The 27,610-nt window shown below is 40.7% G+C and overlaps 1 protein-coding gene across 2 annotated transcripts; it reads left to right on the top strand.

Moving 5' to 3' along the window:
* Positions 1-85: 85 nt before the first annotated feature.
* On the top strand, positions 86-25,701 carry wipf1b (WAS/WASL interacting protein family, member 1b). Of its 2 annotated transcripts, XM_067610709.1 has the most exons (10): positions 86-244; positions 10,497-10,604; positions 19,424-19,526; positions 20,430-20,544; positions 20,724-20,903; positions 21,013-21,739; positions 22,175-22,272; positions 22,437-22,661; positions 23,456-23,569; positions 24,044-25,701. In XM_067610709.1, the coding sequence occupies exons 3-10, from the start codon at positions 19,467-19,469 to the stop codon at positions 24,094-24,096; spliced, it is 1,572 nt and encodes a 523-aa protein (XP_067466810.1). In that variant the 5' UTR covers positions 86-244; positions 10,497-10,604; positions 19,424-19,466; the 3' UTR covers positions 24,097-25,701. The 2 variants fall into 2 exon arrangements, with proteins under 2 accessions (XP_067466810.1, XP_067466811.1); XM_067610710.1 differs by lacking the exon at positions 10,497-10,604 and having other exon boundaries at positions 95-244.
* The last annotated feature ends 1,909 nt before the right edge of the window (positions 25,702-27,610 follow it).

The following is a 27,610-nucleotide window of genomic DNA, read 5'->3' as shown; positions in this document are numbered from 1 at the left end:
TTTTAAATGCTCTATGGTGTCAGTACGATAAATCTCCTCCTCCAGCATGTTCAGTAGGCGAGAGTTAGCACAACCCGGTGTCTGCACGGCTCTAGATGAGGCTAGTTTAGCTGGCCTGCCTGCCTGCCTGCCAGACCTCTGCAGACTTCAGGATTGGCTGCACAGAGGAGCTCAACGCCAGCTACAGTATATCGACGGTCGATGGAAGACTATTAGCCGTGCACAGTACTTCACGCTGACAGAGGTAGGTTGAGCAGACATTTATCCTAAGTTTGGTCAAACTTTTATGTCTATGTGCGTGTGTGGAAAATAACCTCATTGAAGCGGAAACCGTGAGACCCGAGTTCGGGTTCACACAAGCAAAAAAGAAGTTGTCATCCTCCGGGAAGGCAGCTGGGAATGATTCCAGCAGTGATGGCTGTTTACTGTTTACTTCACCGTCTAAAGAAGCTTTTAGTCGGTTATAAACGTCCTGCAAACTCGTACAAGGCTCTGCCAGAGGTTTTGGCAACAAGCCAAGGTTTGTTCTTTCTTCTACCATCAAATGATGGTCAATGTGAGACTTGTATTAAACGTGTTTTTTTTTTTCTTTTAAAACTCCTTGTGTTTCCATAGACTGGTCTGCTGTGGGGGGAAATAGCAGGTCTCATGCAGTCCAGCATGTGTTTTGAGCAGTGAGAGGGAGGAGAGAAAGAGCTGAGGGAATGGACTGCAATGTTTTGACATATTTGGGTTTTGTTTTCGAAGAGCTTTGTAGGGAGAAGGGACCACTGGTGTGTACACAAACACACACACACACACACACACACACATACATGCACTCATAAAGAAATGCTGTTGACTTCAGCTGGACTTTCATCCGCATCATTAAATGTCAGAAAGTCAGAAAGCTGAAGGGAAAAAAAAAAAGGAATTTGTGTGTGTGCATGTGTTTGTTCGCAACCAGTTTGACTGAATGCCATTTGGCTGCAAGCAGTCACTCTGCATGCATTCACACAGACACACACACACACACACTTCCAAGGCTGAGCTAGTTCTGTAAACATTTAGTTTATAGAGAACGGCTTGCTTTGAATGGAGGAATGCAGAGTAAACACACGTCGATGCAACGACTAATCTGATGGGAAGCAGGGTAATGAAACTGCTTTCCACAGCGAAGAGGCCTGTGTAGTTTTCCTTATTACGAAGCAGTTTTGCAGATAGATGCTGTTGCTGGCTTTTCTCTGGTCCCAGTGTGACTGTTATGATTCATTTCAGCGGTTTGAAATTTACAGATGGCTTGATTTGAGGATTTCTTCAGAACTGCTTTGGCTGCGCCTCTGTGTGGCCTGAGTGGCTTTTTCTCGGTAAAGTGGAAGCGTACATGTTTTGAGTAGTTCTTTCGCTGGCTGGTTGGTTTGTTAGTCCCTGATGTCAGAGATGCAATCATGCAACAAGCAGGTCTAGTCAATATGGTTGAAATCACTGTATAAAAAGGAATATTTTTTTATGATAGTGGTATACTTTTTATCATAATATGGCAAAATCCCATAAAATGATCAAATGGATGTTGAGCATACATGCATTACATCACACAAAACCTTCAATAGCTCAACTCCAAGCTAGTAAATGTGATCATATCATCACAAATAATATTACACTGGAATTTAAAATGTGTATGTGTAAATATTTGTGTAGAAATGCCGATTGTGCACATATTGTACACTCCAAAACAAAACATATTCAATATCTGCTCATCCCAGTGTCAGTTGAAACTGAACTCACAATAGGTTTACTAAACAGATATGATCTGTCTCAGAGCAGATAGTAGTAGTAGTAAATAGGCTGCGGTTTGGCCAAAGAACAATGGGATTTTCCTGAATCAGTGATATTTTTTTGATTTTTTTTTGGGGGGGGGGTTTGGCTGTTGCTGAGGAGGAGCAGCAGCAGCACTACACACACACACAGGCAGTTCAGTTATTCTTGGATCCTGTCAGTATACCATGGGTTTCATCAAAACTTAAAAAGGGAGATGTTTTGGTCATAGCAACAGCAGAGAACAGCCTTGTTTATGTGCTCATGTTGTCTCTGGTTGTCCTCTCATTCATTTGCTTTGTTACAGAACTAGTTTTAGTTCATTGTAGCTCTGAGTTGTGGGCATTCCTCAGGAGCACAGTGTTGTTTAGGAAGTGAGGGGCTGGTTGAATCTCCCTGCTCTTCCATTTATTCAAATATATCTTGTGTCCTCTGTAGAAATGCGTTCACAGAACCTCTCATCATTTCCTGGTGTGTGTGTGTGTGTGTTCAGAGATAAAGAAATATCATGTGAAAAGAATTGCAACACTGTTTAGCGATGTAATTCTTGTGTTTTTTGCGGTCTGAGGATAGAGTGTGCTATATAGTGTGTGTGGGTAGTAGAAACATAGCCTTATGCATAATATGCTCTGTCTTTGTGCTCGGCTCTGTTTCCTGTGTGAAGCATGTGATCTGGCATCTCTCTGTCCATCCAACACAGAAACTCATGACCATGTGCCTCATGTGTTGTTAATGCAGCGAGCCAAAGTCATCAACAGCCACAGTCGTGATTTTCAAATGAAGAACAGATTTATGTGGTAACTCAACAACACGAGATGTAAAAGCAAAGTGGAGGTTGATGTTGCTAAGTTTTATTTACTCTACCACCACTTAGAATAAACTGTATGATCATATCCAAAAGGTCCAGTTTGCCTCCACAGTCCAAAGTTGTCCTTTGATGGCAACCTGTTCAGGAAGTATCATGCCCAAAGCATGCTGGGACCTACTGCCCTTCCCAGGAGAAAATGTATGGATATTATATTATAGAGCTGCAACTATTGGTTGTTTTCATCATTGATTAATCTGCTGGTTATTTTCTCAGTTAGTCAATTAATCATCTAGTCAATGAATGTTAAAAAATAGTGAAAAAACGGCCTTCATAGTTTCTTAGATGTCTTCAATTTGCTTGTTTTATCTGATTCCACCTTCTCAAATGTGAACATTTACTGGTGTCTTTAGTCTTCTGTGATAGTGAACTGAAGATCTTTGAGTTGTGGACTGTTGATCAGGACCACAGAAGACATTTGAGGATGTTATCTCGGGGTTTGAGAGACAGTGATCAACTTTTCCAAACAACCAATTGATTAATCGAGAAAATAATCGACCATGTTATAGCTTTACAAAAATATAATCACTGAAATAATGTGTGTTGCTCTCTGCTTATCTTAGATTCAAAGCTATATGTTGATCTTTTTATCTCATTTTTTAAATTATGATATCTTTTTTTTTTCCACAAGTGAATTGGAGTAAAACAGATAAAGTTAAAAGTTTCTAGTTTTGCCAGAGAAAATTCTCAGTGAGTCAAACCAGAGGTTGTCATGAAAACTGTATTACACTTAGTCAGTTTTATATTTCACAGCAAGTTATCACACAGTGGAAGCTTTTGAATGACATTCTTCTTCATCTTGGCCTACAGTATATGAGTCATTTGTGGTGTGATGTGTGATCACAAAGCATCTAAAGTGACTGAGTAGCCTGCAGGCGAACTGCACTAATATTCATGTGACTGTGACATACAGGATGGGAGGCATGTCATTTCTCCTCTCTTCTCTTCAGTCTTCATTGACCTTCTGTACTTGTTTATGCTAATGAATCTCCTGACTGTGTTTGCTCTTTGGAACTGCATTAGCAACTACCACATTTCAGGTTCTGTGGTTAGATGAGTAAACATGGAGAAACACTTAATGACCCTGATGACATTACTTCAGGCCGTGTATTGAGACGCAGGACTTACGCGTAGCTGGTGCAGATGTTGAGGAGTGACAAGGGGAAATATAAAAAATACTGAGACATAACCTGGCTCATTTTGCCAACCAGACTGTAGTTTGGCTGTGACTGTGGAAACATTTGAAAAGGACTGAGTTGCAGTGATGATATTATGATCTTGAGGAATGTACAGGAAGTACAAAAACATTATAATATGAAACAACAGTTGAGTGAAGGTTTTAATGTTCATTTTTTTGTTGAAATAGTCAAAGGCATTGATTCAACTTATTAACCTCAACTTATTTTTGATATTTTCCCCTTCCCACGATGCATAATGACGCAGTGTTTGCAACTGATGCATTAGCATTTTATTAGCAACCTTCTGGCCCCTTTATACCTCTGCAAGTTTCCTTTTGTTGCCCTGAAAACTCATGCATGACTGGTGATGCAGAGTGGTATCAATCGTCTCATCTAACTTTCAGCCATAAAGTGAAAATGTTGAACTGTTGCTGACTTAATAATTGGTATTCAGTTTAATATGACTCACAAATATTTAGGGATGCACTGATACCGGTATCAGGTATCGGTCCAATACTGTGCTCACGTACTTGTAATTGTAAAACTATTCAGATACAACTGCACCGGATACCATTTGACAGCAACGTGACATGAACCTCTCATCAGTTGAGCAAGTAGGCGGAGGAGAAGCAATGTCAGCAGTTTGGAGATATTTTAGGATAAGCGATGATGACAAAAAGCATAGCAGACTGCAAACTATGCTCTGCGAAATTATCAAGAGGAGGGGTGAAAATGAGCTCCTTTAACACAAGCAATTCGATAAAACATCTAAAGAACCAACACAACACCAAGTTCAAGGAATTTGCTAATGCTAGCAGTGGGAAACAACGACAACCAACTTTGCAGCAAACGCTGGAGAAGTGAGAGAAAATGTCCAGAGACAACCCATGGGCGGTAAAAGTAACAGAAGCTTTTATCCAGTACATTGCTCTTGATGACCAGCCGTTGTCAGCTGTCTTCTCAGTTTACTGGAGCTGAGGTATGAGATTCCCAGCTGTCACCACATCACAGAAACTGTATTACCAAAGCTGCACGATATTATGAAAAAGCACATCACCATTAATATTTGGACTGTCAGTGTCAGCCCCGTGTCTCTCATCAGTTTGACTGTGCAGTGGATTGATGAGGATTTTACTCCCCTGAGAGTCGTTCTACAAGCAAAGCAGCTCCGGGGTTCGCACATTAGCCAAGTCATCGCAGGTTCGTTTGATGATATGCTTCAGACGTGGGGGTTCTGAAAAGTTTTGTTCATGTTGTGCTCAGGGATGACGCCAAAAATACGATCAAGGCCATGAGTGATGCTGGACTCCCTAGCCTACCGCGTCACTCACACACTCCAGCTGGCTGTTAACAAGGGTCTTTTGGCTCAGAGAGGTGTAGCTGATGTGGTGGCAGTCGGTTGTAAAATAGTTGGACATTTTAAACGTTCCTCCTTAGCCTACTCCCTCCTGGAAGACATTCAGGAGCAGCTCAACCAGCTAACCAGCTAAGAAGACTCCAGCGAGATGTAGACCAGCTGGGACATCGAGCAGAGGCGGGCTGAATATGAGCTCCCTGACAATCTCACCGCTCACCACTGGACACTTGTGGAAAAGACTCTCAAATGTTTTTGGCTCCGTTTGAGTTAACCCGGAAAGTGAGCTCCTCTGATGCTTTGGTATCAGATGTGATTACTGCTGTGACCGTGCTTCAGAGACTTTTGACCAAAGAAACAGACCATGGCATCAAAACAATGAAGGGAACCTCAGCTGCAGCCGTCAAGAGATGCTACTCTGATATGGACGCCACTGCGTTGCAACTGTACTCGATCCGAGGTAAAGTGTGTGTGTGTGTGTGTATGTGTGACATAGGCTACTTTTGGAGATAAATTTCAGACTAAAGACCAGTTAATTGAGGGACGGCTTGTCCAACTGGGGACAAAAGCTGTGTCCCCAATTGGTAAAATGCAGATTTTTGGCTCAGTGGTTAAGTTTAGGGTTTGGTTAATGATTAGACCAGGGTTAGGGTTATATAAGTAGTGGCTATGGTTAGGGTTAGGGTAAGTCTTCAGGAAATTATTACAAATCCATGTAATGTCGCCAAAATTGGACGTGTGTGTGTCTGTCTGTTTGCTGAGCAGAATGATGAAAACAGAACTTTGTCATTATAACCAACCTCAAACTTTTTGACATTCATTCTGACAATTTCAGACTAGCTTGTCTGTTACCAGCTAAAATATTATTTTCTCTGTTTTAGATATAATGATGTTTTTTTCTGAAACATCAACACTGCTACAGAGGCCGAAGAGATGGTGATGCTGGAGCTGCAGAAGGTGTCTGGAGGAGAGGCAGACATGCAGGAGGATCTGGGAGAACCACCTGCCAGAAGGCAACGCAAGGCCCAGATTTGTTTGATGAGATATCAGATGAGCAAGCATCAACATCACTGAGTAGTACACCAGTGGGTGCTGCCATTCAGTTACAGACGGTTAGAGACCTTTGGAGAGACCACAATTTCTCAAGAAGACGAACCACTGCAGTACTGGGGGGGTTAACAAAGTGCGGTTTCACAGTCTGACCCAAATGTCATGCAGATACCTCTAGGCGCCATGTAGTAATGTGGAAAGTGAAAGGCTGTTCAGCTCAGTGTCACATATTGTAGATGAAAACAGAAACAGGCTCACAGCTGATAATGCAGAGAAGCTTCTTTTTATCAGAAAGAACCTGCCTCTCACCTTTTCGAAACAGGCTTATTCCTCACAGACAGCACGTACATCACATATCATTTCAGTTGATCTGCTACAGTTGTATGTTGTGTGATACTGAAACCACTGAATGTTACAGGTAACGTTTAAATAAAATGTGCGGCAGTGCCATGTTTGTTCAGGAAGGTTAAAATGTCAGCAACGGCTTCATGTTGTATATTTAATTTGTTACATTCAGAAAGTGATGAAAATAAAACATGTTTTCAAAGTCATTGTTAGACTTGCAATGGAATTACTAAATACTCATACCAGTACTCGGTATGAGGAAGTACCCAAATGTAAGTACTTGTAAGTACCCTACAGATGTTCCAATAAATGCTATTGAAATTTACTGCTGCATTGCCTCATCTTCCTCTAATCTATTCCCTCATTTCCTCCGTGACTCATATCCTCATTTGTATTCTCTTCTTATTCAATGCCTCTCTGTTGCGGTCGTCAGTGTGCGTATATTTACATGCACAATCAAACGTATGACCCAACTGGTCACTGTTTCTCATGTGAATTTGGTGTGAAAATTGCAGATGGGACACTCACAATTACTGCAATGTGATAATGTAATACAGGAAAACACCTCAGAAATCATGACAGCACATACCAAAACTAGAAAACTGCTTTTCAGCAAAAAGAAAAAAAGTATCACAGACACTGACGACGGCGTAATCGATCTCTGTATCAACAATCTTAAAATTGACTGAGTTCAATAACAACAAAATGGAACAAAAAGGGAAACAGTTTCCCACCAAATTGCTACTTACTGACTTCTCCAGAGCCACATTAGCAGCATAATTATAACCAGATTTGATCATTTTAGAATTATCACGAAGATGAGGAGCTTTTTATCCCAGGAGGACGCTGGAAAACTCGTCCATGATTTTGTTTCCAGTCGGCTAGACTCAGTGTTGCCAGATGTTCGATCATTATTGTAATGGTATGATTTGTACGGTGGCTTCTACTAGATTTTAGAACTGATTTTGAAATTTTAACACTCATTTTTAGGGCCTTACATGGTCTGGCACCCCAATATCTCTCTGAGCTATGAGCCAGGTAGGTCCCTCAGGTCATCTGGAGCAGGCTCTCTGGTTATTCCTCAGGTCTCCACGAAAATTGGTGAAACTGCTTTTAGCTTTCATGCTCCAAGCCGTTGGAACATCCCGCCCAATCGTGTTAGGTGTGCTACAACGCTATTGTCTCTGAAAACTAACTGAAAACATTCCTTTTTAGCTGCGCCTTTCATTAATCAGATTTCCCGGTCTTAATCATTTTATTTTATTCCTACTTTTTTAAATGGTTTTTAACTGAGGTGTATCATTTATGTGTTTGTTTTAATTGTGTTTACTTATGTTTTAAAGGTGCAGTGTGTAGGATTTAGTGGCATCTAGTGGTGAGGTTGCAGGTCCCCTTCCAAGCTTGTAGGAGAACTACGGTGGCCGCGAAACTCGCAAAAAACATGAACCCATGGCCCTCTCTAGAGCCAGTGATTGGTTTGTCCATTCTGGGCTACTGTAGAAACATGGTGGTGCAACATGGCGGCGTCCATGGAAGGGGACCCGCTCCCTCTGTAGATATAAAGGGCTCATTCTAAGGTAATGAAAATACAACAATTCTTATTTTCAGGTGATTATACACTAATTATAACATACTTATGAGTATTATATTCCATTTCTGCCAGGTCTGTTCCAACAGACGCCACTAAATTCTACACACTGCACCTTTAACGTGTACATTATCCATACATAGTTTTTGTGACTGCAAATTCTGTGGTAGCTCACGCTCAGTGAAGCACATTGTGCTTCCACCTGGAATGAAATGTGCTATATAAATAAAGTTATGTTTGCTTACTGCAGGGCATTGTATTGCAATGTAAATGTTTATATTACTTTGTCCACCAACAAAATGAAACTGGGTTAAAAAATAGAATTGGAAACATATGAGGTCGCAGAACGCTGATTGAGGACAGTTTTCAGATTTATGAGAAATTACCTTTTATGGGAATGTAGAGGTATTTTTAGTTTTAGCATGTTTGTTTCATTCTCAGTCATTTTACCAGTATCAGTTCACTTCCAGTGTCTGCATTAGTAGAAAAGGCTCTGTAGCTTTACATGTGGAGTCACATTGAGTTCCTGTTGCACATTTGTTTTGGATAGATAAGCCTATGTGCTGATTTTTCATTTAACTTGCAGTTTTTTTTTTTAATAGTGTAAGCGTTTTTTCTTGCAGTATTAGCCGATTGCAGTAGCCTCTGTGGGGAAGACTGGCCTTTTTCATGGTTAACTGAAGTATCAGCTCAGACACATTTTCCCCCTCACTGAAGACTGGTCCCTGGTAAAGAAAAACAGCTGAGTACATGGGAGAAAGCCAAGGTGTCTCTTTAAGACGCAGCTCTGGTGCTGTAGTTGGCTTGAAAGAAGAGACAAGAGGGAGAGTATTTGAAATGCAGTCGATGGTTGGCAGACTGTGTTGCGAGGCAGGAAGTGTGACACTGAGAGTACAGGAAGTGGCTGCTGTGGAGCTATGCTAACCCGTTCTCTTCTGGCAGGGGATCTATCCAGCAGCACCAAGCGCTGGGATCAATTCACTTTCAGTTCATTCAGTTGAAGCTGTACTTCATTTTCTAACAGGAAAAACATAAGCAAAGGCTCCTTTTTTAACATGTGATGTGTGAAAGATTTCTGGTGTCTTAATATATTTCAGAATGCAGTTTGAGAAAATCCTCTTTCTGAGGTGGATTAATTGCAAGCAGACAGAGCCCAGTCTTGTTGAAAGGACGGCAGCGAGAGACGGAAAAATACAATTTCCCTAAGAATTTGCAGCATAGTCACAACAGAAGAAATAGGCAATCAGAGAATTTTATGGAGCACACAATAGCACACACCAATTTGCCTTTTCCAGGTTTGCCTCATCTCCCTCTTAATCTATTCCCTCATTTCCTCCACGACTCATATCCTCATTTGTATTCTCTTCTTCGTCAGTATTTGCTTCAACTTCTTCCCAGTCGTCTTTTACCTCTCCATTGCGGTCGTCAATGTGTTTTCACAGACAGTCAAACTTATGACCCAACCGTACACACTGTTTCTCATGAGACTTTGGTGTGGGGAAAAAAAAAAAAAAACAGCAAGCCACGTCTGGTCTTTTTGATGTCATGGGTTCCTCTTTCTCTCCATCTTCTCCCAGGATAAACAGAGGAAGCACAGCATTGATCAATTATCAGCTGTGTCACTGACTAGATGATGAAACATCTTTACATTGTGGTGTGATATGAAAAAATCAGATAATAATCACAATAAGGTCAGTATGAGTTAAATTAGGAGTTTTAAAAACTGTAAATCATGCAAAGATATTCCAGTAGAGACCCAGAATATAAACACAGACCTGGAAATGTGCAGAATATTTCCACTTTATATTGAATTTACAATGTATTTTGTTTTTTTCAGAGGTTTGATTTCATGGATCTAGCACCAAATGAGACCAAATGAGTCTATTTTTAAACATTTTCTGTTATTAAATTTATTTTAGGGGATTGTGCAGCCTTGTAGATATATGCAAACTCAATGCATTTTGTTGGACTACCTAGAAGACCGAAATATGGTGGATTTATATTTACTTAGTTTTCATAACCTCGTCGCAGACTTTATTTTAGACCTAAACTCCAGTGGGAACCCCAGCACACGCCACCACCCCCCCCCCCCCCCCCCCCCCCCCACCCCACCCCTCCTCCCTCCCCCAGGTAGGGAACTGAAAAAGAGGAAGTGCTGTGTGCTGTATATAAGGTTTTTGTATGTCTGTGAAGAGGAGGGACTTCTCTGAATGTGTAATGTGAGTTTAGAGGAAGAGGAATCAAGAAGTTCTGCTCGGTGCACAATGGTTTTTTTAAAAGTTTTTTAGATGCTGCTAATCTTCCGCTTTTTTCTGTTTTCAGCTGTATGTGGCTGCTGTTCACGTTTTGCATTTTTATGAGGAATGAACTGAGGTGCTTCTTCTACTGTCTTCTGAACATACTGCTGATTCTTCTATGGACACAGATTGAGTAAGTAGTCTTATATTTCACAACCTTGTAGATGTAAAAAAAAGATTTTGGGGTGTTTTCTTTTGGTGATAAAAGTCAAAGGAACAAGCTTGAGTAGGTCTGAAGCCTGTCTCTAGTTTACTGACCACTTTTTATAGTTATTTATTGCCTGTTGTGATTATGAAGAGAATCTCTGTTAAAAAGACTTCTGATAATGTCGGTTTCTCCGCAGTTCAGCAGAGGACATCAGCGTACTAGTCCTGTTTAAAGCCAAGTGTCTCTCAGAATGTGTTTCCTGTGTGTTAGCAATAATACAAAAATAGTAATACAAGTCAGCAACAAAAAAATTAGTCATTGAACACAAGGATTTGTATCTGGTGTAAGACAGCAGAGGAGAGAGCCAGGCACAGTTTAACTCAGTCATGGCAGTATTTTTAAAATGCTAACCCACATGACAGGAGTATGATCTGAGAATGGCACAGGAGACGAAATTTGCTCAAACCAGCTTCAGTAAACTATCTCTGAATTAGACCCTGTTATAAAGTGAGTGAGCAGAATATAGCTTTGCCTCTTCAAGCATTATATCCTCTACGTTACAGAGCAGGCAGACGTCGCCTTGTTCAGAAACACCTTGTGAATGTGTCTGTCAAGCTAAAAATGTGATGATGGTAACGTGACATTTGATCAGTTCATGACTAACCGCAGTGATGTCAGGGGTCAAGCTCATTGTTCCAAATGGCTTTCATTTTGTCATCAGTGTATTTGTCCAATAAGAGCTGATACACAGACTAGAAGGTCCTTTTTATTGCATTTGATGCCTTTTGATTGTCTGATTATGTGTCTGTGTAGTTGTACTGCAGAGCATGAAGGTATGTCATTACCAATCAGTATCTATACATAGGAGATATTTGAACTGATTAGTCCTTGTTTGACATTTATTTGGTTCATCAGAGTGCTTTTATAATATATACAGTTAATGTATAGAGCTTTATCATATTTGGTATGTCACCTTATATTAATAGAAGTGGAATCTAGAATATCTGCTAATTGCATTTTGATTACTCAGAATAACTGGAGGTGAAATAAGGTTTTTCAGCTGTAAACATCATCAGTTTTTTTTGCACCAAGTGAAGGAAATGGCATTGTTTTGTTATTTTTAGGAAGTCGTTTATGCCATTGAGGAAAACCAGAAAAAAAACAACTGTTTTGATGATGGTGTTTCATGTCGCTCTGTGATTTGTTCCACCAGAGCTTGAAGTTTAGTAACTTTTTCAGAGGCATATTTAAATCTACTTAAGCAACATCTGGTTTCATATCACATGTATCAGGCACACACACACACACAAAGAATCTTTGCTAAATCGATGTCCCTCAAATAAAAAGACAAACACACAAGAGCCTTTCAACAGAGGAACACTCATTCGTGAACATTTCCGTTATGAAATGTATTCAGCGTTTAATTCTTAATTTGAAGAACGTCCTGCTGAGTAATCTAAAGAGTCTAAAACACCAGCAGCAGAACCACATCTGTTGCCTGATTTGGTTGCAGTGTGTGTGTGTGTCTATGTGTGTGTGTGTGTGCGTGAGCAAGTGCATGTGAACGCACCACAGGATGTTAGCTTAGCCACTCAGCACTGTTCCTGCATTGCCAACACATTTATTACTAGCCTGGGCTGCGCTGAAAACTTCTCAGATTACCTTTTCCCTTAGTTCACTTTCAAAATCGACTCAGATTTTGATCTTTTTTTTTTTTTTATGAGTAGCAGCTCTAGAAATTTTCCCTGATGATTCCAGTGGAGACAGGAATGTAAATGTACTATATTTGGATGTTTCTAAGTGTGTTTGATTTGTCTTAATTGTTACCTGAAACCTTGGCGTTTACTACCGAGCCGTCTGAGAGGTTGGGCGAGGTTAAGTGAGAAGTGATGGTAGGGTTTCAACTTGATGATATATCATACTTCCGCCCACCATCACCCTTGTTAAAACCACATGTTCCTGCATCGAACCACAACCTCTTTTAAGCGATGCCCAAAAAATGTCTTAAATGTCTTACTTACTCAAAATAATCTAATCTAATTAAGCTTCAATTGCTGACTTTGATCAGATTTCATAGTCACAATTACACAAATCTTAACCCACATTTGCACAAAACTGGGTGTTTTCTAACCCGGTGGAGCAGCAGAAAAGAGCAGAAGTTGAAGCCAAATGAAATATGGTTGTGATAATTTTGCCTTTTTATTGTCTGCTATGGACACAAAAACTGTCTCTTATCACATAACAATACACCAAAACTGCATTATGTCCCTTTTTAAACAGCCTCCAACGTGAACACAGTATATGAGATAAATCTAATTTTCATTTTCATACACCAGTTTTAGAATATATTTGCTGAGTTGATCCGTTTGGGGTGTTAAAGAAAGGACAGGTTTTGTAGACCAGGGTGAAAAAAAACCACTGCTGTATTGCGATTATAAATTGTGTGCAACTATGCATGCATGTGTGTGAGTGCAGTAACTCTAATGAGGTCGTGGAGCGCAGGAGGTTCAGAGGCAGGATGAAGAAGCCTTTTTTTATGGCCATTTGTAAACTGAAACATATGTGAGCCTTATTCTGTGTGTGTGTGTGTGTGTGTGTGTGTGTGTGTGTGTGTGTTCTGACGGTGTCTCTTCAAAGGATCTCCACCCTGAATCCCTCATATCTCCCTCTCTGCTTCAATCCGTCTTTTCTCTCTCTCTCTCTCTCTCTCTCTCTCTCTCTCTCTCTGTCTATCTCTCTCTCTCTCTCTCTCTGTCTCTCTCTCTCTCTCTCTCTGTCTCTCCCTCTCTCAGTCTGTCTGTCAAAGGAGCCATTGTGAATGCTTAGCTAATATTAGGCTGCATGTGTGAGTAAGAGCTAGGGAAAGGGAAGTTGTGTAGCGCATTTTAAATTTCAACACACAGGCCTGTTTCTGATGACGGAAGTCGATGTCTTTTCTGTGCTCACTTCCAGCTGCTTCAGTATCATCTGTGAATCTTTCACCGACTGAAAGTCAGCTCGTAAGAACATTTGCTTTGCTTGCTTCCAGTAATTACAGTTTTTTGGATATTTTGAACTGTCAGCCACCCTATCAAGGAGGGGGCTTTCCATCACAACCCCCCCACACCCCCCACACCCCTCTCACTTGCAACACCTACGAAACCCAGACCGGCACCTGTCTTCCTGCCTGATCTCATCTGCCGGCCTTACATCTGCAGTGGTGTCAGTGTCATAACGTAACTGCTGCAGGAAATGTGATTGTCTTTGTATCCTGATTTAAAACCGTGAAAGCTAGTCAGCCATATTTGAAAAAAATTACACCATAGACTGAAATAAGTTGTGACAGTGTTTACTTTCAACCACCTCTTGCAACCCCTACCCTTCCAGTTCCGCATGTAATGCTGAACTTTCATAAGTTCAGCATAATTTTTTTTTTTTTTTTTTTTTTTTTACATGTAATCAAATACCCTGAAATACATGTATCTGCTGTAGAGGTCTCAAACATGGAGGAGGCCAAATAGAAACATCTGCAGTTGTCAGCACAGTGGAAACGTGCACGTGTGCATTCGGCTTTAAATCTTTAACTCTGCCAGCTCGACTTCAAATGGCAACTTTTGCACAGAGGTTCACCGCTGTGAGTGACGTTTTCCTGTTCAGCTGAAGTTTGTCTTATGTAGCCAAAACTTTACCCTAATAACCATGGTTAGAATTATGAGCTGCAATAGTTCTGAAACAATAGTCATTTAAACTATTATTAGATTAAGTGATCAGCAGACAGCTGCTGGTTCACAAATGCAAATAACTTCCTACTTTTCTCTGCTCCATATCATAAAATGAATGCTTTGGGGTCTTGGGTTGATTGTCATGCTAAGTAAACAGATTTGAGGCTCTGTTGACTAGTGAAGAGCATTTAACTGGATTTTGATATTTAACAGGATTTGATTTGTTGATTTACTCAAAAGAAAAGGCACAAACTATGAGCACACATTTTATCATAGTAGTAAAACTTAGTCTGTGTTTTAAAGTTTGTGATGATTTCATAACTGTGTGGCCCAGTTTGTTTTTAATTTTCTGTCATCTCCAGACCTTTTCCTCCTGCTCTCCATTTGTCCTGACAAAGTTTTGGATTAAATTGTTAATCTACCATGAAGTCTAAACATTGTTAACATGTGTAAGAAGTCTCGATGTGAGACTGAGTGGGGCACTAACTGGCAGGTGGTAACTGTTAAACTGGTAAACTGAGATTTCTTTTAACCAGTGAAGGCAGATCATAGTTTCTCCTATAGCTATTAATCCTCGCCGAGGTGTCACTGATTGAAATGTGACTCTATTAAAACATGCAGCGCAGGTAGTTTCTATGTACTCCAGCTTCCCCTTAATATCACTCTTTAGTACTCTACTTCAGTGTGGGTACATGCAAACATCATACACAATCACAGTCTCCATGTAAAGTACAGCAGGATTCAGCTCTGACACTGATGCATGTGTACTGTACATGTTGTCCTGTTTACGCTCTGCTCTCACAAGCTTATTCTCTGTGATGCTTTACGGGCTTTTTTCCCATCATAGTCTATGTTGGGGGAAATAGGACAGTCATATAAAAGATGCATGTAAACAGCTTATTGTTATTAAGACCTTATATGTGGGTCAATCTGTATTACGGTTAGGTCAGTATATTGATCATATGATTTAGTGGCCACAGCTGATTTAACAGATATAAGGTTGTTTTACTCAACAACATCACAGAGACAGTTTGTAAAATCTGCTCACATAACCTGATCAGATCATTATTAGTCTGTGTTTCACTGCAGATTTTAGTATCTTATGATTTTCTTAATACTATTGTTCATATAGAATAACATTTAGAGGGAGACACTGAATCCTTGAATCTTTCAGTTTTTGGTCAAACTGGTTGCATTTATACACTGCACAGAATATATTAGACTAGAGCTGCAACGATTAGTCGATAAATTGATTAGTTGCCAACTATTAAATTAACAGCCAACTGTTTTGATAATTGATTAATTGTTTTCAGTCATTTTTCTAAGACTTATCTGGTTCCAGCTTCTCAAATGTGAATATTTTCTGGTTTCTTTAGTTTTTCTGTGAAAGTAAACTGAATATCTTTGGGTTGGGGACTGTTTTGAGGATGTCACCTTGTGCTGTGGGAAATAGTGATCGAGGAAAAATATCAACAGATTAATCGATAATGAAAATAATGGTTAGTTGCAGCCCTGTATCAGACATATGTTTGTGCCTTCAATCTAAAAAGCTCTCTTATATCAGAATCTGCTTTGACAAACATGTTCGTTAAACTGCACCACGTGCAAGAAAAATGCTGAAATAAGGTGAGAAACCTCTGTAACACGAAACATTCTAAAAATATTTAACGTGTAAACAAGCCCAACCACACGCCACCAACAAGTTGTGTGGTGCGAACAATTTGTTTCACATCCGTGCTTCATCAGGTTTGATCATTAGCTTTTATGAAATTATATTCAGAAATATTCTTCAAAATTGCTCCACTTACATGTTGCTAAACTTTTAGTATTAGCATATACTGTCTAGGCAGTCAGTTTTATCAGTTTTGGGTCTGCAAAAATGCTACACCACTCAAAACCAGTTTCAGTTTGGGCTCAAACTGAAACGACTGGGTTGGATTTAGATACTCAGGCCTGAGTAACCGCTCAGATGTTGGTGTCATTCTTGGACAGAAGCCAGGTTTAAGCTGCCGCACATTCAAGCTTTCTTCTGTTCCTTTGCTTCTGTAAATTTTTTACAGCGTACTGTAAACTGCATTCACCAGAAGATGTGAATGCTTTTTCTCTGAGCAGTGGAAACTGTTAGTTATGTTCAGAGGAGAAGAAAGAGACAAAATCTCAGTCTGTTTGACTTTGAGATATTGATGGTGGCAGACCATGCAGGGAAAGTAAGATAAGATAATGAGGGAGAAGTCACAGGGTGAACTTTGAGGAACAGCGTGAGTGAAGGAGGCTGATCGAGCATACGAGGATAAACTTCAAGAAGATGAAAAGCGAGTGAAGGAGGGAGGAAGAATAGCTGATAAACGAATGCAGTGTGAAGGAGAGCATGAGATTGATGCACGGTTGAGATGAAGAAAGTGAGCGGGATGAGGAGAATGTCAAAATGACGCATAGCTCAGATGGAGAGGTATCATCATCCTGGCTGCCGGATGGCTGCGGTGCTGGAGCCGCGTGGTGACTTCCTGTTTGTCAGCAGCTACAGGAAGTAAGAGGCCCCTAGAGGATGGTCTGACTGTATGTGTGTGTGACTTAAAATAAAGTGAGAGGCCGAGCTGTATAAGCGTTTGTGTGAGGGGAAAGAGGCTGATCTCAATGTGAGTGTGAACATGTGAGCGTATGTGTGACGGAGTCTTTAATGTGCGGTTTTTATCGCGCTTGTTGTTCTTGCCGTTTAACTGGTTTCCTATTTCATTTAGCTCAACCTGACCTGACCTCTTTGATCTCAGCGTAGCTACCTCTATTAATCAAAGGTAAAACAAGTGAAACTAATGGCATGAAATTGATTTGAAACTGTTTATCTTCATGAGTGATAATCAATTTGGCTTTACACTAAGCATGGCATCACTCATACAGTTGGATGCTTTTAAAAAATAATGCCATTTATAGTTTTTATTTATCAAATAATTCATACGAAGTTCAGTAAACCTAAATGAAATCAACATTTGGTGCAGGCAGCTTTGACTTTAAAACAGCACCAGTTCTCCTCGGTACACCTGCACACAGTTTTTCAGGTACTCGGCAGGTCGGTTGTTCCTGCATCTTGGAGAAGTTGCAACAGTTCTTCTGTGGATTTCGGTGTCTCAGCTGCTTCTGTCTCTTCATGTTAATCCCAGACTGACTCCATGATGTTGAGATCAGGGCTCTGGGGGGGCCAAACCATCTGTTGCAGGATTCCTTGTTCTTCTCATTGCTGAATATACTGTAGTTCTTTATGACTGCTTGGCTGCATGTTTGGGGTCGTTGTCATGCTGCAGAATAAATCTGGGGCCGAGTGGACGCCATTCTGATGGTATTGCATAATGGATAAGAATCTAAACATCTAAAGTGCCTAAAAGTTTTGCACAGAGTTTTTGGGTCAGTCTAATACAAGTTGTGTTTTTGGTATTTATGTCATGTAAATATTTGTATGTTTATATTATCTTTGAAATGCAGATAATGTGTTATATTTTTCTCTTTTGGTCCTGATCTACCGAAGTATCTCCCCCAATTCCAAAGATGTACTTTGAAGCAGCCCCCATTGTAAAATCTTATACTGGTAACAAAACTACCTAAATCAATGGTTTAAAGTGGAACTCCACGCAGAATCAATCAGATCAGACAGCTGCTGCTGCACTGCTCTCTGTGGGATGAAGCTTTCATCCATGTTGCTCTTCTGGCCCCAGCTGAAGCAGTGATGTCAGTGCAGGAGTTTTTCCATCAGCTGTCAGTTGCAGACCTACTTGTACTTCACTTATTGGGATGTGACCAAAAGTGTAACATGCTGAAACGTTAACAGTGGAGCAGCAGTTCTGTGTACAGTTACTCTAAAAGCTCGTCTAAAATATTACAGGCCTGTGTCGGTTAATTAATAAAATGTGATGTGATAAAATGTGTTGTTTCCTGCCAGTGGTTATACCAACGCCATCTTAATCAGGGAGGAGGACATTTTTGTATTTTTACATGCATATTTTGCTTAGTGCAGCTTTAATAAAATGCTTTGCTTTGTGTTGCTCTGGATATTACACGCATGGATTATGTGACGTTGTGTTAGAAAGGGGTAGTTGCTAACAGCAGCTGGTTATCAGTCTTTGTGTTTTTGTGTGTTTTGAAGTCTTGTTTTGCGGAACTTGACACTCAAGTTCCTGCTTGATTAATCATTTATTGTGAGTCTGTCATTGCCTGCAAGCTCACTATCAGCTGATATAAATTATTGTTGTTGCTCTCATATTTTAATCTGAGCATTATGTATTTTGCACAAGCTATGCCTACTATATCTTTATTTCTAGTTCCTCCAGGAAACCACTATTTAAGGAACACATCTTGCAAAATTCGCACAATTTCACTCTCTCACTCTGAGACATATTTGTGAGATTTTGCAACTTTCAGTTTTGTAATTTTGCACCCCCTAGAAGTATCTTTTCAAGCACAACATCTGTGACATCATATATTTAATATTACTCTGAGGGGATGTTTTGAACCCTGAAATTGGGTGTACCACACGCCAACATCTTGGCCGTTACTAAAGCTGGAAATTCCTTATTTGTGGCGTGAGATAAAGCCTGGGCAGAGCTTAGGTGCGGTGAGCAAGCAGCAACCACCACAGCTGAATGTGATGGGCTGAGATCTGTGCCAGTCAAGCAGATAACCCCTTAAAATGTCAATCTGTATCCTGCAAGCCGTAAAAATTAGCTTCTCAAACTTGTCACTAGAACTCATTTAAGGAAGTGAAAGTAACCGCTGTAACCAGCGCCTTACGTGGACAAAATATGTAGACTTTTTATTTCTACAGAAAGGTTCAGGGTTTTCCCAGTCATTTCAATACCGTCAGATGCCAGCAAATAGTTGCCACTAGAGGAAATGCAACTTAAGGCTGTCTTGCATTTGCTTAAGCATTCAGCTGTGGTAGTTTCTGCTTGCTTTAAATGGTCATAAAACTTTTTTTGGGACACATTAGAGCTGCCTTAAGGACCTTCATTTCTAATTTGGGAAGCACTGCAGAAGCTGAAATATCTGTCAGTAACCGGGTGCTTGATTTTTCTTATTGCCCAATTTTCTTATGTGTGTGTATCGTCTCTCTATCAGGGTACAGCGCCCAGTGCAGACAGAGTGAAGTGGAGCGAGGAAGATGCCTGCCCCACCTCCCCCACCACCCCCAGGGCCTCCCCCTCCTCCCTCCCTTGCTGTTGTAAGTCATCCTGTCTGTCTCTCTTTCTCTCTATCTGTCTGTCTGTCTTGTCTATCTCTCAGTCCAGTAACTTCTGTCCTTTTGACCCTGCTCAGCAGAGCTATCTTGTGGACAAATCATGTCATAACATACTGACCGTTGACACCAAACACTTTTCTCCTACTGTTTGGTCTGTGTGATCCTCAAGTCACTGCCTGTTATTGTTCATTCACAGTTTTACCTACACACTCTTATCTGAATTCCCCTTTTTTATGGTTTAAATTGATGCAACACGTTTAAAGTCACAGTAAAAGGGAAGTCAGAACATCTTTAGCTTCTGATGTATTTGGAAGGGAAATTGAATATTTGGATGATGTAGAATTATAAGAGGGATTTTAATCAATCCTTTTAAAAGCTGTGTATGGCTTAGCAGCTACAGTGCAATGCAGAGCAGTTGGACTGTTGTTGTAAATCAGAACTCAACCACTTTCTTTTGGAAATGAAGACACGTACCTCCCCTTGTGATATTGCTCTGCTAGCTACGACTATACACAAGCGGTCAAGTGCAGTTTTATGTGATGGGTGTGGTTAGCTTGTCGCAAAAATCCACATTGAATGGATACAGTTTTGTATACACACCTGAATTCAAGATGAGTCATCAAACATACAGTTTAAAGGAAGAGGCCAGACGGGGACGTTAATATAAAAATACTCAAAAAGGATTTTTGACCTATATTTGGCATGAGAGATAACTGAACAATTAACACAGGGACAAAAGATTAAAACTGAAAAAAAAACTTTATTTCACTGTCTTGAAGATCAATAAAGTCCATTGTTTTTTTCCCCTTTATGTGTGTTTTCTGCAGCTTTACTCTGTCTCAGTGACTATATATCCATGTATGTATATGTGTGTTTGTGATTCAGGCCAACACAGAGAGGCCGAGTCCGAAGGGAAGGAACGCTTTGTTGTCTGACATTTGTAAAGGTGCCAAACTAAAGAAGGCTGTTACCAATGACCGCAGTGGACCCTTATTGGACAGTAAGCCAAGACCACTTCAGTACCACTCATAATGCCCATCTTTATTGTCCCTAAAGGGTAAATTTGGTTTATAGCTAGGTTACAAAGGTAGTCTCGCTAACTTAGTATCTTATAGTAACTTATCTGTATACAAATGTGCATCAAACAATTATGTTAATCATTTTTGCTTGTCCTCTCAGAACCCAAAGGAGGTGGAGGAGTAGGAGGAGGTGGTGGCGGTGGAGGAGGAGGAGGAGGAGGAGGTGGAGGAGGTGGAGGTGGTGGAGGAGGTTTTGGTGGTGGCGCTCCTGGTGGTTTAGGTGGCCTGTTCGCAGGAGGGATGCCAAAACTGAGGTCTGCAACAAACAGAGACTCCTCTGGTAAAAAAAATAAAATAATATTAACAACAACAATACAAGAAGCACCGTGTCTAGTAGTGTCAAAGCACCTGTAACAGTTAACTTTACAGTTGCCTTTTCTCTCCTCCAGACTCAGGACCCAGTCGAGCACCTATGCTCCCCCCAGGAGGCCGCTCTAGTGGCCCCAGCCCCTTCGGTGGAGGTGGAAGCCCCTCTGGCCCACCTAAACTCCCGGGAGCCCCTGCTGGTTTCCGTAGCAACGTCCCTGATATTCCCAAGGGCCGTTCGAATCTCTCAAGACAAGACACTCCAGGAGGCCCCCCTCCTCCCGTACCCAACACACCTCGACCAAACCAGAGCTTCCTGTCTCGTGGGGGCCCACCGCCGCCGTCACTCCCCGGAGGACCCAGACCCAGCCATGCTTCTTCGGGACCTCCACCTCCTAGTGTTCCACCAGGGAGGCACGGGCCTCTCCCCCCACCGCCAGGAGGCTCTTCCCCTGGCCCACGAGCGGGCTTCTCCGGGCCTCCTCCTCCACCCCCAAACAGCAGCCGACCTCCTTTACCGCCAGCTCCTGGAGGGAGGCCCCCACTTCCTGACGACCGGCCTCCACCACCACCAGCTCCTCTGGGAGGTCATCGGCCATCTATGCCCCGCGATGTTCCCCCTCCTCCTCCCTCTGTCAACTCCAAACCACCTTCCTCTGTCTCTTCCCCCTCTTCTCGTTCCTCCACTGGCGGGGGTGCGCCGCCTCTCCCACCGGGCCGACCGGGCCCTCCTCCTCTCCCACCCTCCCCAGCTGGAGGGGATGATCACAACATCCCTCGTCTTCCTCAAAGGAACAGCTCACTTAGCAGGTACTGGTAAAACTTTCTCTGTCAGTTGTTAGTGGTATGATTAGCATTGAGACCAGGTATGTACACATTTCTTATCAGGCATCAGACGATGAGAGAATGCTCTTGATTGTTGAACTTACGTTGGTGGCTGTGTCAAAGTTTGCATAGATTTAGATCTAATAGCTGTTCTGTGATGCAGTAGGTTACACATCATGCAAACTTCTTCATGTAGCCTCCCTCTGAAAAGAACAGTCCCTTTTTAAAAAAAAAAAAAACTAGACCTGTTAAAAAAGTTGTTTGTTTTAAGCTCCGTCCTGCTTTATACACTTAAGTGCATTAACATGTGGGAGCCATCCAGATCTGATTAAATGCGTGCTCTCTGTTTAGCATGATTTTTTTTACTACAATACTGTATAATTATTCTGTAGATTAAGTGTAAGTGTTTCTCCTCACCAGCCCTTCAGGTCCACCGCATGGCCGGACAGGACCTCTCCCTCCCCCACCGAACGAGAGGCCGCCATCTCTTGGAAGGAACCAGTCTTCCGCACGCACAGGTTAGTAGCCTTGATTGATTAATTAAACTATGGATTACTGCTGTATAAAACCCATATGAAAAAGTGTTTAAGATGGAAGCTAATTTCAATGTGGTATCAGTATCATAAAAAATTCACTTCTTTTCTCATCAGCTTACATGTCAATTTTATGTCTACCTCCAAAGGGCCCCTTCCTCCCCCTCCTCCCTCAGGTCGTGGCGTGGGTGGGGGAAGTGTGAGGTCGTCGCCAGCTCCTTCTCCTCTCGGTCGGCCAGGCCCAGAGCCCCCTCGTGGTGGACCTGGCGGTAGACCCCCACTCCCTCCAGACAGGCCTGGGACAGGAGGGGCCCCCCCTCCTCCGCCACCCATGGGCAACGGCTTCCAAAACTCTCACCACAACCAGATACAGGGTGAGTAGATCCCAGAAGGTGCAAGTTTGGTTTAATTGAGTATCGATGAAACCATTTGGGGGGAAAATAGAGAGCAGGAAGTGAACACAGTGCTTGGGACCAAAAAAACCTGAGAACTCTGTATTTCACTAGTAAAGGGTAAGATGCAAAAATAGAATGATGCATAAGTGCATATATAGTAAATTTTAGGTAAATTAAAACGCTGACATTGAACAAAACAAGTCTAATATATTAATCCATGTGTGCAGGCTGAGGATCTCTCTTTTTCAAAGACTGTACCCTCTTAGTCTCTACAAGAGAAACTCGTTGCCCTCAGTGTTGTTTTTACCAGAAGTTCAACTCTGTTCAACTATGTCAGAGGAACCCACTGACCTCCGTTCCTGTTGTTTTTATCCCACTGCACCAAAAGAGAAAGTTTGATTTGGGAGATGGTGGGGACAAGAAGTGACGGAGATCCCTGAGTGCCTTGCCCCAGAAACAATCTGGCAGCTCACATTTTCTGAAGTCTGTCACAGTATTTTGTGACTATGTAGTGCTTTTGAATAGATTTTAGACACAAAAACATACTCTTGTTAATTCTGGATATGAAACTTTTAGAATACTGACTGATATCTGTCTATTCAGCGTTAAAATACAATGATTTCTTTTATTTAAATTTTAAATCTGACCTCTGTGTATGTTGTTTATCTTTTGTTTGCATTGTGTCAAGTGATGTTCCTCGTCATTGTATCATGAGAGTTTTGTCAGAATGATGCAGGACAGATCCACTGACCTCTATTTCTGTCCGTCAACAGATGAGTGGGAGTGTCGGTTCAGTTTCCATCCAGTGTCGGACTTTCCTCCACCTGAACCCTACGTGCCCTTCCAGAAGACCTACCCCAGCAAGATTGCCAAGACTGACGGCAAAGGTCAGACTCACATAAGCACACACACAACTTGTATTTACATAAAACACTTACATCAATGTTGGGTAAAAAATACAACGTTCAAAGTGTTGTTTCCCAGGAATTAAGAAATAGAGCCCTGCTTTCAACTTGACTTTTGTGCAGGCTGTCCAGTGGTATTTCTGAAATGTACATAAATGCATACTCTACTGGCCTGTTTGTCCAAAAGTAGACTACAAGTCTACAAGTGAAATCAGTTTTATTTCAAAAGCTAGATGGTACTGACTTGAGCTAACATTCCCATATTTGATCACCTTTTCCATTCGCAAGTTTTTGTTTGATCCATCTTGGAAACACAGACAAATGGAATATTAACCTGAAGTAAATAGAGCTGGATTGTGACATAGTGCCCCCCTGTGGAAGAAAATGAAATATTCTCTGGAAAACAAAAAAAAAACAAACCAAACACTAACTCCTGTGTATTTTGCTTCTTTGCAGGTTCTGGGAAGAAGGAGAGAGGAGCTCCTCCTCTTCCTCCTATATCCAGGTGAAGAAGAGGCATCACAACACCTGGAACTACTTTCTCTGTTTCCCTACCTGTGTCTCTCCCTCTCTCTCTCCCTCTCTCTCTCTCTCTGTTTTGCTCATTGTGCTTTGACCTGCAGCATGTGGATCATGTATGGACTATAATATGGACTTGAAGTACAGTTGACCAAGTAAAAGAACAGACTCACAGTGTGGAATTTACCCCACGTGCCTCTATAGCAGCAGAACGGTCGCATTCAAGGACCAAAGCGTGTTCATACTCTGGTATACTGTGTTCAGATAAAAAGAAAAAAAAAAACTAAGGCACTAGAAAAAAAAAAAGGAAAAAAAAAAGCAGGTTTACAACCATGCATGGCTGCAGCTGGATGATGCGTTTTTGGGTGGGCTTTCGTCAACCTGGTTGCTGTGAGACATAAATCACTTATGAACAGTATTTTCGCATCGTTATCCACATTGACTCTAATCCATGTTCCAGTGGAAGATGCTTCCCAGCACCAGTCCCAGAAAACTTTTTTCATCCCCGTACCTACAGTTGTCGATGGATTTCACAAATTCCACACTTACTGTTATATTTCACCACCCACCTGCACGTTTAGAATAAAACTCTAGACCTTCCCAGCCTGTTTACACAGACAGCATTAGCCGAAGCTAAATCAACGTCTTCTGGCAAGATTACTGTCAACATTGAAGTCCCAGGGTAATAATGACGCAATATTGCAGGGTTTATTATGCAACCATTTGGCTTCCTCAGGGGTGTTGAGAAGCTGTTAAATTTTTTTTTTTTTTTTTTTGCTAGTGTTTCCATTGTGCCTTTTTCTAAATGTAATTTCAGGCTGCTTAAAAGACTTAAGGGAATTAGCCAGGGATGCCTTTTGTGCCTTTAAATTATCTGTATGTATATGGTTCCCCTGTTTGTTCAGCTGGATTGGATCACCTCTGATAATGTAAAAACAGAAGCAATACAGCAACTCGAGTGGACGTCTAGAATGTTTAGTATAAGAAAGTGTCATAATAACATCATTAAAATGAAGCCTCCTATAATACATAGACAGACATGGAACTAAACTAAACATGGCCCTGCCACTGCTGCATAAACCATCAGGGGAAACGCGGGTGTTTAATTTGCCAAAGCCACATGTGCCTTCACAAGTATGTGTATTTACAGCTGTGCATTTCTGTTGGAACCACTGAAAGGTACTTTTCATTTGATTGTTATATGTGATATGTGCATGCATGTAACGTCTATGATTTGAAAACTCTGTTTTAACAGACATTGTATGAGGGTTATGGTAGCATTGGTTTACAGTTGAACTGATTTTTTTTTTTTCATTTCCTGTTTTGTTAAAAGCTGCCTTGACTTACAATGAAGGACCTGTGTATGTATCTGTGTGATTTAATCAAGTGGTATTGGAGGACTGTATTATTTTAAGTTATGTTTCAGAACTGTGCAGTATTATGTTGCTTCACCCAGCACTGCTTTGGTCTTTTTGTATACGTGTTGTATTAACTTCATGTGTTGGTCAAAGAAATCTTTTCTTAAAGACAATCAAACAGAAGTAAACCTATTTACATCAATAAATAAAATGCTTTAAGATGCTTTTTGTGCTCTACCTCGGGTGAAATTTTCTTTTATTTGACTGTACATTTTAAATAAATAATTTGACATTCCAGCACAAAGGACAATAATTTGATCAGAATACAGATGAAGTCATTTGTTTTGTGTTATTACATAACCAATATGCATCATTTACATTTTTGTGCAATAAAGCTGGGCAGAACATTCATACAAAAATGTGTCATGATATACAAACCGTCTGGGATTTTGGATATTATGTTATATAATATGATTTAGTTTAAATGCTGTCATTTGTAGAACTTCCACTACTCAACAACCTCTAATGATCATTTCTTGATTTTCTCTCCTGTAAATATCTATAAGCATCAAATTATCATCTGAAATATATTGTCACATTAATGATGGTATTTTGATTTTTTTTTTTTTATAGTCACCCAGCAACACTGTGGAATCAAATGAATTGCTCAATGTCACTGTCGTAAACTGAGGCTCCTCTTCAAGTTATGAGGGACCTCACAGATACTTTTTCGAAGCTCAGTGGGTCCGTTGTAGCCCCCTGTGCTGCTGTAGATGCTGTTACAGGTGATACAATAGCTCAACTACCTGAAAGTATTGTTCTTCTATGAACACAGTGCTGCACAGTTTCAATACACTGCACTGGGATTAGCTGTGTAATTTTGACATTATTAACCTAAAACTAAATAAAATCCAAGTTCCTCAGAGAGACTCTAATACACCAATGTTCGCCTGCGGGCTAACTGAATGAGATACAAAAAGTTGAAGTGGAACACCAGTAGAAATGATCTACCAGGAACACAAGGATTATTTTGGGGTCTTTTCACACTAATCTCCTAAAAGCTCAACAGACTCTTAAAGGACAGGTTCACAATTTTTCAAGTCTGTCTTAAAACAATAGTCCGGTGTCCAAATGAGCACTGAAATAGGTTTTTCTTGCCATAATCATTCCTCCTGTTCATACTGACCATCAGAAGATCCCTTCATATTGCACTTACAATGTATGTGATGAGGGACAAAATCCACAAGCATCATTCTGTGTAAAAATGTGTTTAAAAGTTTATCTGAAGCTAATATGAAGCTTCAGCTGCCCAAATGAGTCAAATCAAGTCGATGTCTCTCAACTTTAGTCTTTTTAGTGCCAAAGTTCCTCTTTTTGTTACTATACTTACACTGCAGCTCAACAGGGAAACACTGTCTGAGGAAACACAAAGAGGGAATTTGATGCTAAAAAGACTGTAAATGTGGCAGATATCCACTTGATATGACTAACACAGACTGCTGAAGTCTCATATAAGCTTTAAATTAACTTTTAAATACATTTTTGCACAAAATGACTGTGTGGGAACACTGTATTTTTGCCCCTATCACTTACATTGAAAGAGCATTTGAAGGGGATCTTTTAATAGCCAGTATGAACAGGAGGAATGATTACAGCGAGGAAAACCTCTTTCAGTGTTCATATGGATACATGACTGCTGTTTTAAGACACACTTGAAACATTGTGAACATATCCTTTGAGTGGAAAATTGATGGATTTGTCAGTTTGATCAAATTAAAGTTCCTTTTTTAAAGACAAAGTTATAGCACAATGATATTTTACTTTTCATAATTGGAAATCAGTGTGCAGTTTAAAAAAAACTATCAGAAATGTCTGTACAAGATTATGTGGAATACAACAGAAAAGAAACTATGATGTCTACTTTGTTTGACCTGCCGGACATTTGCCTGTAAGTAAGTGTAAGGTTTCAGCAAGTATTTAGACACATCAATCATTCTTTAATCATTTTATGGTTTATATTGTTGCATGTAAAATCCAATGAAACCTTCCTTGCAGTTCTAGATCTGAAGCTCAATTATTTGCAGTGTGACACTGATTTCAGAAACCTGTCTAACTGAGCTTTTGGCTGTGAGTATTGGTTAGAAAT

The sequence above is a fragment of the Thunnus thynnus genome, chromosome 14 (assembly GCF_963924715.1).
Source record: "Thunnus thynnus chromosome 14, fThuThy2.1, whole genome shotgun sequence".
NCBI classification, from domain to species: domain Eukaryota; kingdom Metazoa; phylum Chordata; class Actinopteri; order Scombriformes; family Scombridae; genus Thunnus; species Thunnus thynnus.
The sequence above is the reverse complement of the archived record's forward strand: the minus strand, read 5'-3'. Positions and strand labels throughout refer to the sequence as shown.

What these genes read in the sequence shown, in the direction of transcription:
- wipf1b (XM_067610709.1), top strand. Translation starts at nt 19,467, where the DNA reads ATGCCTGCCCCACCTCCCCCACCACCCCCAGGGCCTCCCCCTCCTCCC. An exon ending in CTCCTCCCTCCCTTGCTGTT is followed by an intron (nt 19,527 to 20,429) that starts GTAAGTCATCCT and finishes TTTGTGATTCAG; the next exon opens with GCCAACACAGAGAGGCCGAG. An exon ending in TCACCACAACCAGATACAGG is followed by an intron (nt 22,662 to 23,455) that starts GTGAGTAGATCC and finishes GTCCGTCAACAG; the next exon opens with ATGAGTGGGAGTGTCGGTTC.